Source organism: Rhopalosiphum padi, chromosome 2, assembly GCF_020882245.1.
Source record: "Rhopalosiphum padi isolate XX-2018 chromosome 2, ASM2088224v1, whole genome shotgun sequence".
In the NCBI taxonomy this organism is placed as follows: Eukaryota; Metazoa; Arthropoda; class Insecta; order Hemiptera; family Aphididae; genus Rhopalosiphum; species Rhopalosiphum padi.
The window spans coordinates 767,465-783,834 of NC_083598.1; the positions used below are offsets into that span (position 1 = coordinate 767,465).

The 16,370-nt window shown below is 32.6% G+C and overlaps 1 protein-coding gene across 6 annotated transcripts in view; it reads left to right on the top strand.

The window, feature by feature from the left end:
- LOC132919494 (serine/threonine-protein phosphatase 2A regulatory subunit B'' subunit alpha) overlaps positions 1-16,370 on the top strand; it is a 37,755-nt gene that overhangs the window by 15,238 nt on the left and 6,147 nt on the right. For 4 of the 6 annotated variants that reach the window (XM_060981151.1, XM_060981154.1, XM_060981155.1 and 1 more), the window contains exon 2: positions 9,475-10,834. In XM_060981151.1, the coding sequence (XP_060837134.1) occupies positions 9,677-10,834 (1,158 nt within the window). In that variant the 5' untranslated portion in view covers positions 9,475-9,676. Of the gene's footprint in view, positions 1-7,585; positions 7,915-8,260; positions 8,611-9,474; positions 10,835-16,370 lie in introns of those variants that run through there. The other 2 variants (XM_060981152.1, XM_060981153.1) reach the window with 2 other exon arrangements.

Sequence of the window (16,370 nt, forward strand, 5' to 3'; positions counted from 1 at the left end):
TGCTAAGGGTTATTTTTTTTTTTTTATTAACAGTTAAGTGTTTGGCGATTTAGTCTAATAATATTACGTTAGCTATAGTTGAATAGAACAAATACATCGGTAAATAATCGAATTAAATAAAATAAATGCTTATAGACTTCTAAGTGAAACAAAAACGATTAATCTATTATATCACATTAATTAAGAAAATACAAGTGTTAAAATAAAAGCGATAAATTATTATTATTTAATCAGTAAGTATCTTTATGTTCAGTACCTAATAATATCATATTTTACTATACGTTAATACTTAAAAACTAGTATTGATATATAGCTTAAGAAATTAAGAACCAAATATATGATTGTTATATTAATTAGTAAACAATTGAAGTCTACGTAATATGATAAAAATATAATTTAGTCTTTTAAAATAATATTTCTAGGTCGAATGAATAGTATTTAGTAGTAAATATTTTTTACTGTAATTATATATCGTTAATTACTGTGTGTTCAATTTACACTAATGAACGATGGTGGTTTTTAATAACTTCATAAATAGTAAATACCTACATATATAATATATATTGTACATAAAACGTGAATTTGTTTTAATTTACCTAAGACGGTTAGAATTGGTTTTCAGACTTTCCATTTGTATAGATATTTGTTTTATTTCTCTTCAGATTAGTTCCTGTTTGTTTTCTAACGAACTGAAAATAATATAAAAATAGATTACATTTTTTTTCAGACAATAAATACTAGCGATAGTATAGTCTGTAGAATTTCTGTCCAATCGGTAGTGTATAAGAATTAATAGGCTTCGTAATAATTTTAACAATGATTTTGTAGGTAATATATTGTTTTTATACTGGTCGATGACAAAATCTAATTTCATAATATCACATTCGTGAAAATGGCACGCTTCATACCGTTGCGTATAACGTTTATAATATAGTTTATATAATATAGACATATTGGCCGTTAGTTTTTCACACAGTAATCCGCTTTTGGCTGCAAAACTTGTTTTTGGGTTTTTTTCTTTAAATATTTATTGTCGCGCTGCAGAGGGCAACGATCCGGATAGAAGCTGGAAAATCGACGGTGTAGAAGACACGTGCATCAGAGCACGTACATGTTGGTGTGTGTGTGTATGTCGGGCGCGTTTTTTCGCCGTACGCCCGGCCGATAGCTGCCGCCGTGCCGCCCCGACTATTTCAGGAGTAGAAAAACGCCTCCGCCGCCACTGCCGCTGTCGTCGGTTGTGTTATCAACTGGCAGCGCGTACAACAATTTCAACAATATTCACAAAGCACACTCGTAAAACGTAGTGCCATTATGCACGATTCATTTATAAATTATAATATATTCCCTACATCTCTCGATAGGGTGCAAGATATTTGTTAGCTGACACGTAGCTTGTAGATATAGCGGTCTGTCAATAAGTTTGCAAAAATAAAATACAACATTCCTGACCAGAAGACCCGGAGATCACTGCCACCCTCTTTCTTCTCGCTGGTAATGTGATTATAAACGTGTATAAGACATTGTTTTTTGCGTTACCTTCTGATTGTCTTCTTTACAATAATATTATCTATAGTCTATACACTGTATACTGTATAGTATACAATGAGAATAAACCCTGTGCTGCAGTATTACACTTGGGGTTATCAATGTTCAAATCACGAAATGATAAAATTTACGTTAACTGAATATATTATTATTTATAGTTGTCAATAGTTCATTATGGCTGAACCAAATGTTATGGACGTTCATTAGAAACTGCGAATAAAATAATGCATTTTCTAAACATAAAGGATTTGATATATGTGACAATTCCCTGAAAATAATATTTTAATGCCCTTTCTCTCTAAAAAAAAATAAGACCACTATTATAATTATTGGTGTATACTATAGCTATCATATACGTAATACGTATGTATATATTTATCAACAACAACATTGCGCGCGCATTATAACATTATACATATAGATCTACTCACATAATAATATTATTATCATTATGTTCGGCGTTCTACTGCACCGCAATGGTCGGTTTTGTAGGTATACATATTATACTATGTGGTATATCATGTATATATAATATAATATATTATATAGAATAGGTAAGGTTACCTTTAAGAGAGGATTATTGTTATTATTATTTTCATATCTATATTACAGCCATCCCAACCGTCCGGTTTTGTTCGATTATATTTATGGGCAACCCGATAGAGGAATAGGATAGGATTGATAGAGAGTAGAAAAAATCGTTTTTTCATCGACGTGTCTTCCCTTTCATAAGATCCGATAGTCGGCGCACGTGCATATACTCTCGAGTCGATACTCGATAGTAATAAATTATTATTTATTATTGTTATTAATTAGTGTTTCGTAGACTGCCATAGGCTACTTTTTGTTTGAGTTATTTATATTCACGCAGTATTCTTACCTTCATTTATTCCAGAATAAATATAATTAAATTTTGATTTTTGTAATTTTTAAAAGATTTTTTATACCATATTTAATAAGAAATGCCCTGTCGGCTGTTACCATACAGATTATTATTTTTTTTTTAATGGTAATTTACCTTTTTTACTGTAAATTATTTAGTGGATGATTTTATTTTTTTGAAAATTTAAACGAGGATCTGATAATAGTTTTTAAAAATGGTTTTATAAAAATATGAAATAATCTAAAATAAATGTAATGTTGGATCTGCAATTTATTATAATTAAAAAATGTTTACAAATTATAAATTGTTGAAAGATTAATAATAATATATAATTGATATCAATTATATCAGAGTATTAAAAAAATTGAGTATACTAAAAATATCCTAAATTTTGAATTTCTAAAAGAAAAATTGAGGATGAACATGCTCAGTGAATCATTATGTATGTCATGGAGAAATTATAGAAATAAGACCATGGGCGAGACTCTTCGCCCAAAAATAATCCTTCGCTTTTCGCCCAAGAATATTATAGCATTTTTATAATACATACTTTTGGGAATCACTTTATTATTTATTTGTGTAGATTAGTTATTTAATATTACCCAAAGGGCCAGAGAGTACCACGAGGAGGCGGCTTTTATTACTCTCCAAAGATATATTGCGTATTTATACATACCTATCATAAAAAAAAAAAAAGATTATCAATGGCATTTAATATTTATAAATTATAAATTTAATAACTATAATTTGACGATTTATATTTTTTATGTAAACATTTTTTTTTTAAATTTATAGTATGTACAAATACACAATTTATTTTTGGAGAGTAATAAATGCCGCCTTCTCGTGGTGCTCTCTGGGTAATGACTAAATGGCTTTATAAAACTAATATATACAAATAAATAATAAAGTGATTCCTAAAGTGTGTATTATAAAAATGTGATCAAAAAGTGCTATAAATGAGCGAAAAGCGAAGCGTCATTTTTGGGCGAACAGAGTCTTGCCCTAATACCATACACGATATTCATGAAGTTATATTATGTCACTTTGATACGAAATCAAATCCTGTATTATCATCAATAACATTGGTGTCCTGTCAGCAACCCGCCGCCCTTTGACGTCACATTTTCCAAGAAATTGAAAAAAATCTTAAAAAATAATAGATATTATTTATCACGTCTGACGCAATTTGTTAGCCAAGATATGACGTTGCAATAATGCAGTAATTTTAATGGAGCTATAAATAGTAAAATCATTCAATAAATATACCTATATTTTTAGTCAGGCTGTTACATATACAGGTATTATATTTTATTTAATACTCGTATTTTTCATTTTTAAATTCAAAATAAAATTTGCATTATTCCTTATTATATGGAATGTTACCAAAACATATTTTGTGGAGTTTATTTAAACTGATTAAAATTATTTTAATTATTTTTCCGAAAGTCTTGTTTTCGAAATTATATTACCTATCTACATAAAGAGTTTTCTTGTTCAACATATTAATTTGTTTTATATTTTTTTTTTTCTTACAATTATACAGCGTGTTTATCTAATTATCTTATACGTCTGTGTGTTAGTTTATTATTGAGTTTTTTTGTGTCAATAATAATTAAATCCGTAATACTAACTTACTATATTTTTACAGTATTTTCTCGCGTTTAAGAATTATTTTATTATTTTTACTGTTAATAAAAAAAAAACCAAACAACTGTTCAGTCCATAAATCTTATTTAATATCCCATGGTTTTGAAAGTTACTTTAGTGATTGTACATAACATAATGTATTGAACTATTTTTTTGTACTATTCATATTAAAATTAAATGTATCTGTTATTTCTGTCTTCTTAAATTTATTTTTTTTTATAATAAGATTCCAACTCGCGTACTTATTAAAATGCTAAAATGTATTTGCAAATTGTATAATCAAATATTATTATAATTTTGTTTTCTATGATAAAAAGTACTATAATAAAATAATACTTATAATATTATGTATATCTTTGTATAGTATATAGTATACAAATATAATAGATATAAATTATACTTTATTCACATTTAATAAATGTACCTACTGAATATATCAAAATGTTAATTAAATATATATAATAATATATTATAGCCGAAAACTTAAACTGCTATACCTAATCTTGAAGAATATAACACAAAGTAGGTACATTGTCATGTTTAGGAATCTCTGTTAAACTAATGTAATGTGTGTGTGTAATACCCATATTATAGTGATGTATTTTTCTTTGATATTTATGTATTATGTTTAAATTCAAGTAATGATCGCTTTCATTGACTTCTACTATCAAATACTAATAGACAATAGTTAAATCAATAGTAGCTACTTCAGAAAGTTATATATAAAATGTACTGAAATTAGGGGTTGATCTATGAATATTTTACAATTTACATGGAGTTCTACAATTATTATTATTTCACACATTTATCATACACACAAATGATAATATATAATGCAATTTTTCCCCTAGGAAAAATTAAAGTTGATAAAGTTAGGGAGAATTGATGCTTCCTAGCACCCTATCTGATTTACGTCATTGATCGAAATGTGTTGTTTTATTTTATTTGATTGATAAGAAATATTATAAAATTCTTATTTAACTATTACAGTAGACATTAGGTAAAAAATATTGTTGGTCGCCACGTATTGTAAATTATTATGTTTTAACATAAACTATAAGTGGAATGGTTCATTCAAGTTAACTGGGTATAGTATAGTCATACATATGTTGTATATATAAATAAACTGTAAGTTTAGTTAAAAATAACAATAAACAATAAACTGTACAGTGACTGTTGTATAAATAATTAAAGCCTACTTAAAAAAAAAATGAATTCCGCAGATGATAGGTATATATAATATATATTATATTATACAATAACAATAGATACACACTGTAATAATAATAATAATTAATAACTATATTTTATTATATTGATTTATGTGAAAATAATGTCGTAGGAAGTTTAAAATTACCTATATGGTCCTTTTTTTAAATGTAAATTAGTTACAGTAATCGATATATGATGATCTATGTGCAATGGCATTTGCCCTCATTACTTATGTGTGAAGAAAAATATCGGATTAATATAAACGCGGAACATAATATAACTCGATAAATACATGACGTGACCTTTTTGTTATTTATAGTAAACTTAAAAACTATTTCTTTATAATAATTATTTGGTATCTAGTCATAAAACTATTCAGTAAGAACTTTTTTAAGAAAGGTAACCATATATAAAATAATAAATATTAAGTTTAAGTAAGACTTAACAGAATTTTATTAAAATAAAATCACTAATAATGAATTCAATAAGTTTATAATTTGAATTATCATAAAAAAAAATGTATTTAGCTAATGGAAATTATTGAATTTATAGTAATAATAATATACCGCCATATTATATTCTAATTAGCTTTTTAATTTAATCAAAAATAAATATAATATATTTATGATTAGAATAAATTATTATTGTTATGTAGTAATATAATTGAAACGGTTTGAAAAATTGATAGTTACTAAAAATACATTCGGTATAAAAATCTAATTGATACGTATGTTTTACGACCATGTCCAAGAAATGTGTGGACGAAATTAATTTTCTACGTGTTAAGTTATTTTTAACTGTTAAGTTATAGCGTGTTCTTGTGTATCCCGACCGTTAAATAAAATATGCTAAATAATCAAAAGTTCCAGCGGCCATCTGATCATCACACTTATTACCTACGTAAATTCACAGGCAAATATACAAAAGTTTCAAATAATCCCTGCATGTAGGTACAACAGATTATAACATTATTAACTATTACAATAGCCGCGGAGTTTTGTAGTTTTGAATTCTCTTCACTCGTTCAAATGTGTGAAAAAACTGTCAAACTAGTTGTTTTATTTATTTTATAACTAATATAGGTAATAGTAGTATTATAATATCCCAGGCTTTCTATTTAAAATTTCCAAGTCACTTTTTGATTATTTTACGAGTGTAAAAAGAATTTTAGATTTACGTGCTGTCGAGTGGATGTATCTTTAGGTGTTTTGGGAAAACTTGTTATCAATGCGGAGTTAATCAAAATCGCGTATCATTTCATAGATTATGTTTTGCTACAAAATGCTTAAAGTAAAAACTCAACTTTAAAAAAATTTACTTTTCGGTGATATAAAAATATAATATTCAATATATCATCAGTAGTCGTTTGAGACCCATTTGGGACATTTATGTTGTAGATGCTATATCGATTTTTATTGTACTTGAAGTAAATGTATACAGAATAGTCTATTTAACTTGACTGATTAAATTATTATATTAACTTGATCGTTTAAATATCTACTTCTATGATTTTAAAAAAGTGTTTTTTGTATTTATAAAACACTTATAAATAAAAAAAACTATTTGCTTGTTCTTTTTTTATATATCTTTACATCAACATTTTTAGAAATGAGACTATTCTATAATGTGAAATCGCAGAACATAGCTATATTATTATATGGTTCGATGATTTAGAAGAAACCAATAAATATCTAGGTACCTTAAATAATTCAAATACTTAAACGATATAAAAATAATGTTTTAAAATAAATTATTATGTGCTATTTTATTTTAAAAATCACAAAATATCCACTGATAAATAAAGTGTATGAACACAGTCGTGTGATCAAACAGATTGCCTTGTGAGTTGTGATACGCCCCTAAGTTATAAAACGTGGCCAAATTAGTAGAACAGTCGTAATAGACTGCATTTTATATTATGATACATAATATTTCAATGCAGGGTTGGATTTCTACTCCACCACAACCCCTTGGCCATAATTCACTGTATAAAAACGTAAAAATGTTCTTATAACACGTATACATGCATTCAATTATTTTATTTTAACCCCCTTATTTGGAATTTTTTGTGTACGCCACTGTAATACTGTAATAGGTACCATGTTTTAGTATACACGTACGGTATTATACGACGATCCGCTCGCCGACGACTAATGTGCACATGGGACCGAGAAACTGCCGCCGGATCTATATATAGAAACGCCACTATGGCGGTGTTGTACGATCGGAGTCAAACGTCCAACCCGTCGCCGTCACCACCGCAGCCTACGGCGATTCTGTACTTCCTCGGCCGCAGTAGTCTGTTCTGGCCTGTCCCTTACGCGCCCGTCTCCAACAGTCATCCGTCCGATTTCTGTTCGAGAAATCGCAAAAACGAGAGATTTTCCTTTAACGGTTGTCGTTGGTTTTTATTTTTATCGTCCGCCCGTTCGATTGCTCGCTAGTTTTTTTCATTCGACCCATTTAATAATTCGCTGGTAATTCGTTTAATTACATTACGCACTTGGTTTTTATTATATTATTTACGTGTACATTAAAGAGAGAAAGAGTGAGTGAGTTGACAGAGAGACGATCAGGCCGTCAGCCAGCCAGTACGACCGTACCCGTATATACGCACCGAGGTAACGACACTCCGCTACCGCTACCGCTGCCTTTTGCGTGTCTAATACATTAATTGACAACGCCCTTAGTTAATCATTTCCTTCCTCTGGAACACGCGACCTTTAACTCGTCTGCCGTTGCTACTACTATTATACACTGCTACCTACTCTTCGGTAATTGCATCGTGAACATAATATATATATATATATATACACAATACACATATACATATAATTATATTATATCGTATACGCTGTGTGTCGTATTTTCGATCAAATAGCTATGACGTTGTGGTGTACCATGTACAGTGTGTGAATTTATTGACCTGTAATTTTCGGGGAACAAAAATCGTTGTTACATAATGTTTTAATATGTATAGTTTGATGACTGCTGATTTTTCATAATGAATAATGATATAACCACTCTAAATTTGTAATTATACACATTTACTCTGCAATTCATCGTTTTAATTAATTTCATATTTTTAATCTAAATACTATTTACTCGAATATTGGTAATACGGAACACGGAGTAATAACTGTATATATTGAAAGCGCGACCGTTAACAAATTTATAGTGCGGTAAACGAAACGCGGCGATGTGCTGTTATTGTGACAAGATGTAACAATACAGTACGGTTTTTAATCGACAGAAAAACAAGTGGAAAGTACTTTATGTACACCGGCTTTACGCACTGCTCGCAGTGCAGTGAAATCGTGAGTGACTTACAGTATTACATTATTATATAGTTTCGTATTGATTTGTCATTACGAAAATAGGTGTTTATTTTCTCACGAAAAAACGATGTCGAATTTGCGTCCCATAGCAACATAATATAGCATATTACATGTAATATGTTATAGTATATTATATTAATGTAGTACAGCTGTAATATGTCTAAAATCTAAAGTAACGTTTAAATATTTTTGTGAAATCACTTTTATTTATTAGTATATTTAATCAAATGTGCTTTTTATGATAGTACCTAAACCTAATAGCTATTTACGTGATTTCAAAATGTATCAAATTTAAGTATAATGTATCATGTTAAAGTTTTCATAATCAACTAAACTGTTTCCGTAGACTTAATAATCGTATAGTACTCATGTCTTGGGGGAATACCTCAATGGTTTTGCAATTTTTTGGCACGCAGTTGAATACAAACAACTCGACATATACGAAAAAATGAATTATGTAGGTACACTAATATAACTGCGAAACTTTAAGCTCCACGTTAACATTTATTCTAATAGTGTTATTATAAACAAAATACTTGAAATATCAACATGTTATTAATAATCCAAACTTTTACTCGTTTACTCGATAAGTTTGAAATAGTTTAGTTTAAAAATGTGTAAACTGAACATAATTATTTATTGTTTTATTAAAATGACGTAGTCAGTTCGTGAAATAATCCCGATTCGAATCGAAGGTTGTTCCACAACAAAATATTACCTATATAATATTATTTACCGTTACCTTGTGACTGTTTTGACACGCTGCAGCATCATATAGTGACGCCACTATAATACATATCATGTATTATTATAATCTAACCGGAATTTCAATTACTTTTTCAGGTGCGGTTTCATAACCGACGTATGGCTGCAGGTATATACGCCGTCATCATGACGGAGCGTCGTTATCGCCACTGAGGCCATCGTCGTCAACGCCACTGAAGCAGTGTCGTGTCCCGCACATCGACGGTCTCACTGACCGCCGAAAAATCGCATGACCTTCCTCGTTATCGGCTGAACGGTACACGGCCGGGTTCGGCGAGCGATGACCACGACAGCAAACCATCGGACCGCCGCAGGAGGTAACATGGCTCCCGAGCCGGAAGAAGACATCGCGGCCATCGCCAAACAGATATCAGATCACGCGGAAGCAATATATCAGACGTGGAAAGCCCGAGGTTTAGCGCCTAACGAGATACTAACGTGCCACCGCGATTCATCTGCCGCAGCCGACAAGTTTGGCTCGGTGCTGACACCACAACCCAAACCGCCGGCGGATGTTACGGCTCCGATCCATCATAACCGCAATGCGCAGCTGATGACCGACCCGAACAGCACCAACAACTTGGAACGACTAGTGAACAAGTTCGTAGTAGAGGACAAAGCTCGGCTGCAGGCGGCCCGGCAATCACGTTCGCTGTCACCAAAGCCGTTCGCCTCGTCCATTCAGTATGCGCTACAAAAGTTCGAACAGAAGGCCTCCTCGTCCACTGGCCCCGTCCCCGATCACCTTCAGTCACAACAACAGCAAATGCAACAACATGCTGCCGCGAGCAAGCAGAACTTTGGTGGAGGCGGTGCCGCCAAGAGGTACTGCAGCAAGCCGTCACCGATGCGGAACTATGTGGCGTCAGCGGCCGCAGAGGACAATAAGGGCGTAGACGGTCCCGCGTGGCCGTTTCGGAACGGTGGCAAACCGGCGGCGGCCCAGTCGCAGCAAAATACTTGTGACTTTATGGACGAGGTGGCGAAAGAGGAACAGCGGCTAATCGACGCGCTCAAGAACGGTTCGGTGGTAGAGAACAGGAAAACCGAAAAGCCGGCTGTGCCCAGCAAGGAGGGCGTTCTGTTGCGGTCGGCTGCCGGTGGTTACGATGCGGTGTCGGCCGGCCACCGTTCTAAACCAGAGTTCCTCATCGGGCTATCTGCGCTCAGCTCATCTCGGCGGAACCAGCACGCGCACCGGCAACAGGAACAGGTGCCGCACCCCGAGCTCACCGACCACCAGCGAGCCAATATTCGGTCCAATCACCACCAATCGAACCCAGTTCGGCCGTTTTTGACGCGTGGTTCAGTGGCCGAGCGGGTGCTCATATTTGAAAAGTGTCCGACCGAACTGATGAAGAATTCGGCTGTCTGCAATTCTTCATCGGCTCATTCATCATGGAAGAACATCGGTTCGGATGTACACAGCAAAATCCAAGTGAGTTTATTGTTAAATTAATTATATAAGTTTAAAACACTTTGATCTCATCTCTCTAAAAAAAAAAAAGTTGTGTAATGTATATTTGAATATTTCCTAAACATATTTGTGTTTTAAAATTTGCATTTTCGAAAACTATTGCTTATATACGCGATTAGGTCAAGAAAGGTGCTAAGTTGTTGAACTTACTAATCGAACAATTTATAGATTGTTTTGTTCACATGGATTATGGAATATCTCGTATTTCCCATTTTACTTATCGTACATTACTATACTACTAAATTTGGTATTCAATTATTTACTTATATTTCGGTTGAAATATAAAAAAAAGTCTTAAGAGGACACTACACCCGAATTTCTTGTTACCGTCTTACAAATATAAACATTGTAAAATGGAAAATTTACGCTCAGCAGTTCAATTTTATCTTTGTTAGCTTAATCGTAAATCGAGTAAATCGACTTTTTATGAAACTTAATGGTAAGTAATAAGTTTATCTATGTTCGTATGAAACATTTTTACGATAATTTCGTGTATATGTGAGCTATGAGCATTTTTTAACTGCACTATTTTATATACGCTAAACTCAATGAAAATTTGAATAATATCATAAAATAATTCATTTGCGAACATATAATAATTTCTTACCACTAAGTTTCATAGTTGGTTTAGGTTAAGTTAGGTTTACTATAATATAAAGCTAACAAAGTTAAACGTAAACTGCTGAGCGTAGATTTGATATGTCACGCACTTAAACTACAGAGACAACAAATGGGGGTGTATTATTGTCCTCTTAAAAACTAATTTATATTTATTTATTTCGAAAATGAATACAGTTGCCTAACATTGTATATTAGTTATATAGTTTACAAACTTTTTTTTAGTGTATAAAATCGGATATAAGAAAGTATATTTATTATCTTAAGAATAGTTTGTAAAATAGTTATAAAGAAATACAATGTCCGTGTTTTGGTTTTTGTGGGCTTGGTATAGGTATCATCTATGGGCCTATGGTGATGTATATGAATGATGAAGCTCGTCTGAGCTGGGTACATCATAGCGGTGCGGTTCGCCTCAGAGGCTAACTTTATGCACTAGTCCAATGTACTACCGCTTGTCATTATTATATTCGTTACCACAACGTGCGAGCCGACTGCAGTCGTACGAATATATAGCGTAGAACCGATTTATTTATAGACATGTATCAAATAAGTTATTCTATATTGGGTGGTGCCGATGATGAGGTAGGTGACTTTATGAACAACCTTATCCTGCGTTCGTGTTTGTAGTTATTCCTTCAAGCTTTACTGAAAAAAAACGTAATATATACATTATACACTGTATACTCAGATCGTGCGCTCTGCTCTTAGGTGGGGGGAACACATTCCGCTGCAGTAATCAAACTACATAATGTTAATATAAAATATGAAGTACCATATGATAACATATTTTTTTAAATATTTCTAAAGCAAATTATATTAAATACATTTTTTGTATAAATATGGCTGACGAGGTATATTACAACACCCTAAACACCACTATAGCTACGCTACATCCTACTTATGCAGTGTGTAAAACGACATATTTATTATTTTGGTTAACGAATGCGCTTTTTCTTCTACTGCAGTCTATACACACAGCAAAATGTATAATATGACATCACTGTGTCGCGCACATGTAATATTATACAGGTATTAGGTACTAGTTGATCCTGCACGGAATTGCCCATATCTAACTATAACTAATTTATTTTCTGTGACCGATTAAAACCCTATACAAACAAACAAATATTCGTTTTTCTTTAGCTCAAAAATCCTTGTATGTTCCTCTCTTTAAGATGTAAAATTTAAAAAATTAGCTTCGAGGTGCACATTCTTAGGTATACGTTTCCTTATGTACCAAATTTCAGAACTATTATAGTACGATTAACTTGGCTGTAGACGGTAAACTGCTTAATAAATATAAATAAGATAGATTTAATCTACCTATTATATAATGTTATGTATAATATAATTATATAAACATTGATACTTTGTATATGTTATGTATTATGAGATTCCTCATCGTATGTGTTATTAGGGCCAACAATTATATACCTAAAAACTTATTAAATATGTATGCAATTATGCTCAAATAATTACCAAAATATCCTCTAAAAAAAAAAAACTAATACATTTTAAAATTGTATTTTCAATAAAATTATTACCTATATTTTATACTTTACACTGCATATAATTTAAACTATTAAAAAAAAGGGCGTGGATTTCGGTTTTTAAATTTCGATAAACATTCGAAAACAACTTATGAGTGAAATAAATTAATATTTTATCTAAAAACATGGGTATACCTATAGTATATTATCAGCTCCCTTTTTGCTACATTCTGAAATTTTAAAACCTTGAAAAATTTATTATTTTGTGAAAATTCTCGATTCATTGAGTTAAAAATGTCTTGAAAATTAATGAAATCCTAAATATGCAAAATACAATGCTGTTTATAGGCCATCATGAAACAAATTTTGATGTGAACTAACTAATTTTCGGATTAATTAATAACAATATGCAAATAATTGATACAAATGTCAACCCTAGTTGTTATTATGCACCTATTTTGTATCGCAATAGGTAAACGGATAATGGACGTCGTCAGATTCTGCCGCAGCAGAGTTAATAAGTGGGTTTTTATTTTTTATCACAGTATATTAAAACAGAGCGAGCAGTCGAGCTACAGATGTCAGCGTGAAACGCGTGGCGGCGGAGGGAGAATGTTGCAAGGCAGGTTTTTTTATATTTTACTATTTCATTTTACAAAGTCACAAAGTGAATGTGTTCCACAGTCGCTGGGTCAACATGTGTTCGACTTAATAATAGTAATAATATATCGTCATAATAATAATAATAATATAATAACGCAGCCGCCGTAGTCAGACGCGTCAACGCGTCGCGGGCTAACTGCTGCAGAACCGGAGTGGTGCGGCCTTCGTCGCGTACAATAATAATAATAATAGTTATGATAATAATGATGCGAATGGAAAAAAGTCGTCCGGTCAGATGTTCGCGTACGGCTTTTGTGTCGCGACCTCCGCTCAACGTGGTCTCGCCGTCGCGCGTATGTTCTGTACTGCAATAATACACATAATATAATATTATATATTACGGCGTTATCGCGACCGACATCGGTTTACCGCGTTTTTATTAATTTGTTTTTATTCAATATTTCGCTTGTTGTTTTTCTCTCTTAATTGTTAACTGAGGTCGTTTCGTATCCCAGTAAATTATACATCACGGCGGTGCCGTTTCGCGCGTGGGCTCGCCATTCCGTGCAGTCCGCCGCGATCGACCGACAACGGCGACGACGATATTATAAACACTCGTTTGTGCGATATCGTCGTCGTCGTGTGTACGTCTTAAATGCGTCTGTTCGTGTGATTACGTCGCTAAAACGCGCATCCCGTCCATGTGACTTATACCTTAAACACGCCTCCTCCCCGTCATCCTCGCGATACTTGCACCGCGTCTTTTGCAGTATGCACCGGACGTGCATCCGCCGCCGCGGTGTGAGATATGACGTCGGGACACCATGGTGACGAGCGTGCGGTCTTGGTGCTACGCCTGTCAGGTGCTAGTGTTGCAAAGGCACGACAGTGGCGTTGAAGATGATCCGGTCCACGAACCCAGGTTTCCGTACAAACCCTGGAAACAGCGATTACCCAGGTCTTATAACAAGGTTGGTAATGTCACGGGCATATGTTATGTCTTCGATACATATCACAGTATTTATAGATATATACACACGCCATGCGTGTAAAATCAAATTTCGTTTTTTGCAGACTCGCCTGCAATATAATTTTCTTCCAACTCGCATATGTAGACTCGGAAAGTTGTGTCTTTTAATAATAGTAGGTAATAGCTAGTGACAACGAATGGTTTTTACGGATATTCGTTTTTTTTTTTGTTATATTCAATTCTCTGTGTCTCCCTCCCTGACCTCTTTATCTTTATTAGTTGTCAAAAAATGCAGCCAAAACGTTGAGGCCCTATGTGTTTTGGGCATATTATTATATACTTGCATAACGATGATCAACGACACAGCTGTTCAGCGGCGGTCATGTCCGTTATACAGAGTGATGAATATGATCCTGTCTTTGTCCTCGTACATATCCGCCGGCCCACCCGCCTACTATATGGATAATAAAAAAAATGTATAATATATTTATAAAATAGGCGTACACTCATATGCCCGCCTCCACGTTTGTAACTATTTTATATACGATTTATCTAATATACATCATCAGACATTATGTTTGAACTCTAAATGGAAATTAATACAGCTCAATTTTTAGCTTTTTGGCAACTGTTTTATTTTTATTTACCTCTACATGTATTAGATATTGTTTGAAGAATAACGTGGAGCTCACATATTTATTTTAAAGTTTGTGGGCAAATCGCAAAAGTTATATCAATGGCAGGGACAAAGACGGACGCTATCCGCAGTATAATATAAATTATTATCGTACGAAATTTGTGTGTTTAGAAGAGACGAAAAAACCATTTATCCAATTAAATATATATATTTGGTAGTTTGTACAATAGCAATCTAATTTGATCGTCCTGAATATGTATTATAATATATTATTATTATATAGTTAAACATGACTACGGCGGTACGGTTTGTTTTGCCTGAAAAAAGGGCGCGGACGTATTACAAATAGGCATAAACGATTTAGATTTCATGGTCATCGCTACATTACAGCGGCTACCTTCATTGCGATTACGTACCTACCTATTTGATGCATACATAATATAACTACATAACAATATACACACTGCAGCTGCAGATGTTCACGCCATTTTCAAATTAAAAGAAATCTCCAGACGCCTTTGCACTGAGTGTGATGTATACCAATAATTGTGTACTCGGGGGAAATGATTACGTGATTTTATTTTTCGAAATCCGTTTGCCCGAGCGGGGAAAACATGTAATGTGTAATACAATAATTATTATTTTCGTTCGAATCGTCATTGTGTATTATATGCGCAATACACGCTTATATAAAGGACAAAGGTATCTACTTTAGTTTATATCTGCTATATCATATCAAGGCTATAACTCAAAAAAAATTTCGGGGAGGGGTCCAACATTTTTTTAAATATAGATACTGAAATCGTATAGTCAATAAACTATATTCACCACTAAAATGTTTTTACTTTTAAAAATATCGGAGTAGGAAATCCGGACCCCCTAGCTGGACCCTCCCCCAGTTATGGTCTTGTATCATATTATAATTGGTGTTTATATCAATATATTAATATATTATTACTATGTAATATACGTGCGTTAAATGCTTTTTACGGGTCTCGCGGGAAATTCATTGAAATTAAAATCAAGAAATATATATAGGTACGTTTCAATGTTTTTTGCTATTATTTCGTTATTGTGTGAAAATCAAGTTTTTTTACTCAACTTATGGTATGTGCTTTTTTCGTGTATACCATGTTACAATATGTATTACTTTTTATTACCATAGTAATATTTAAA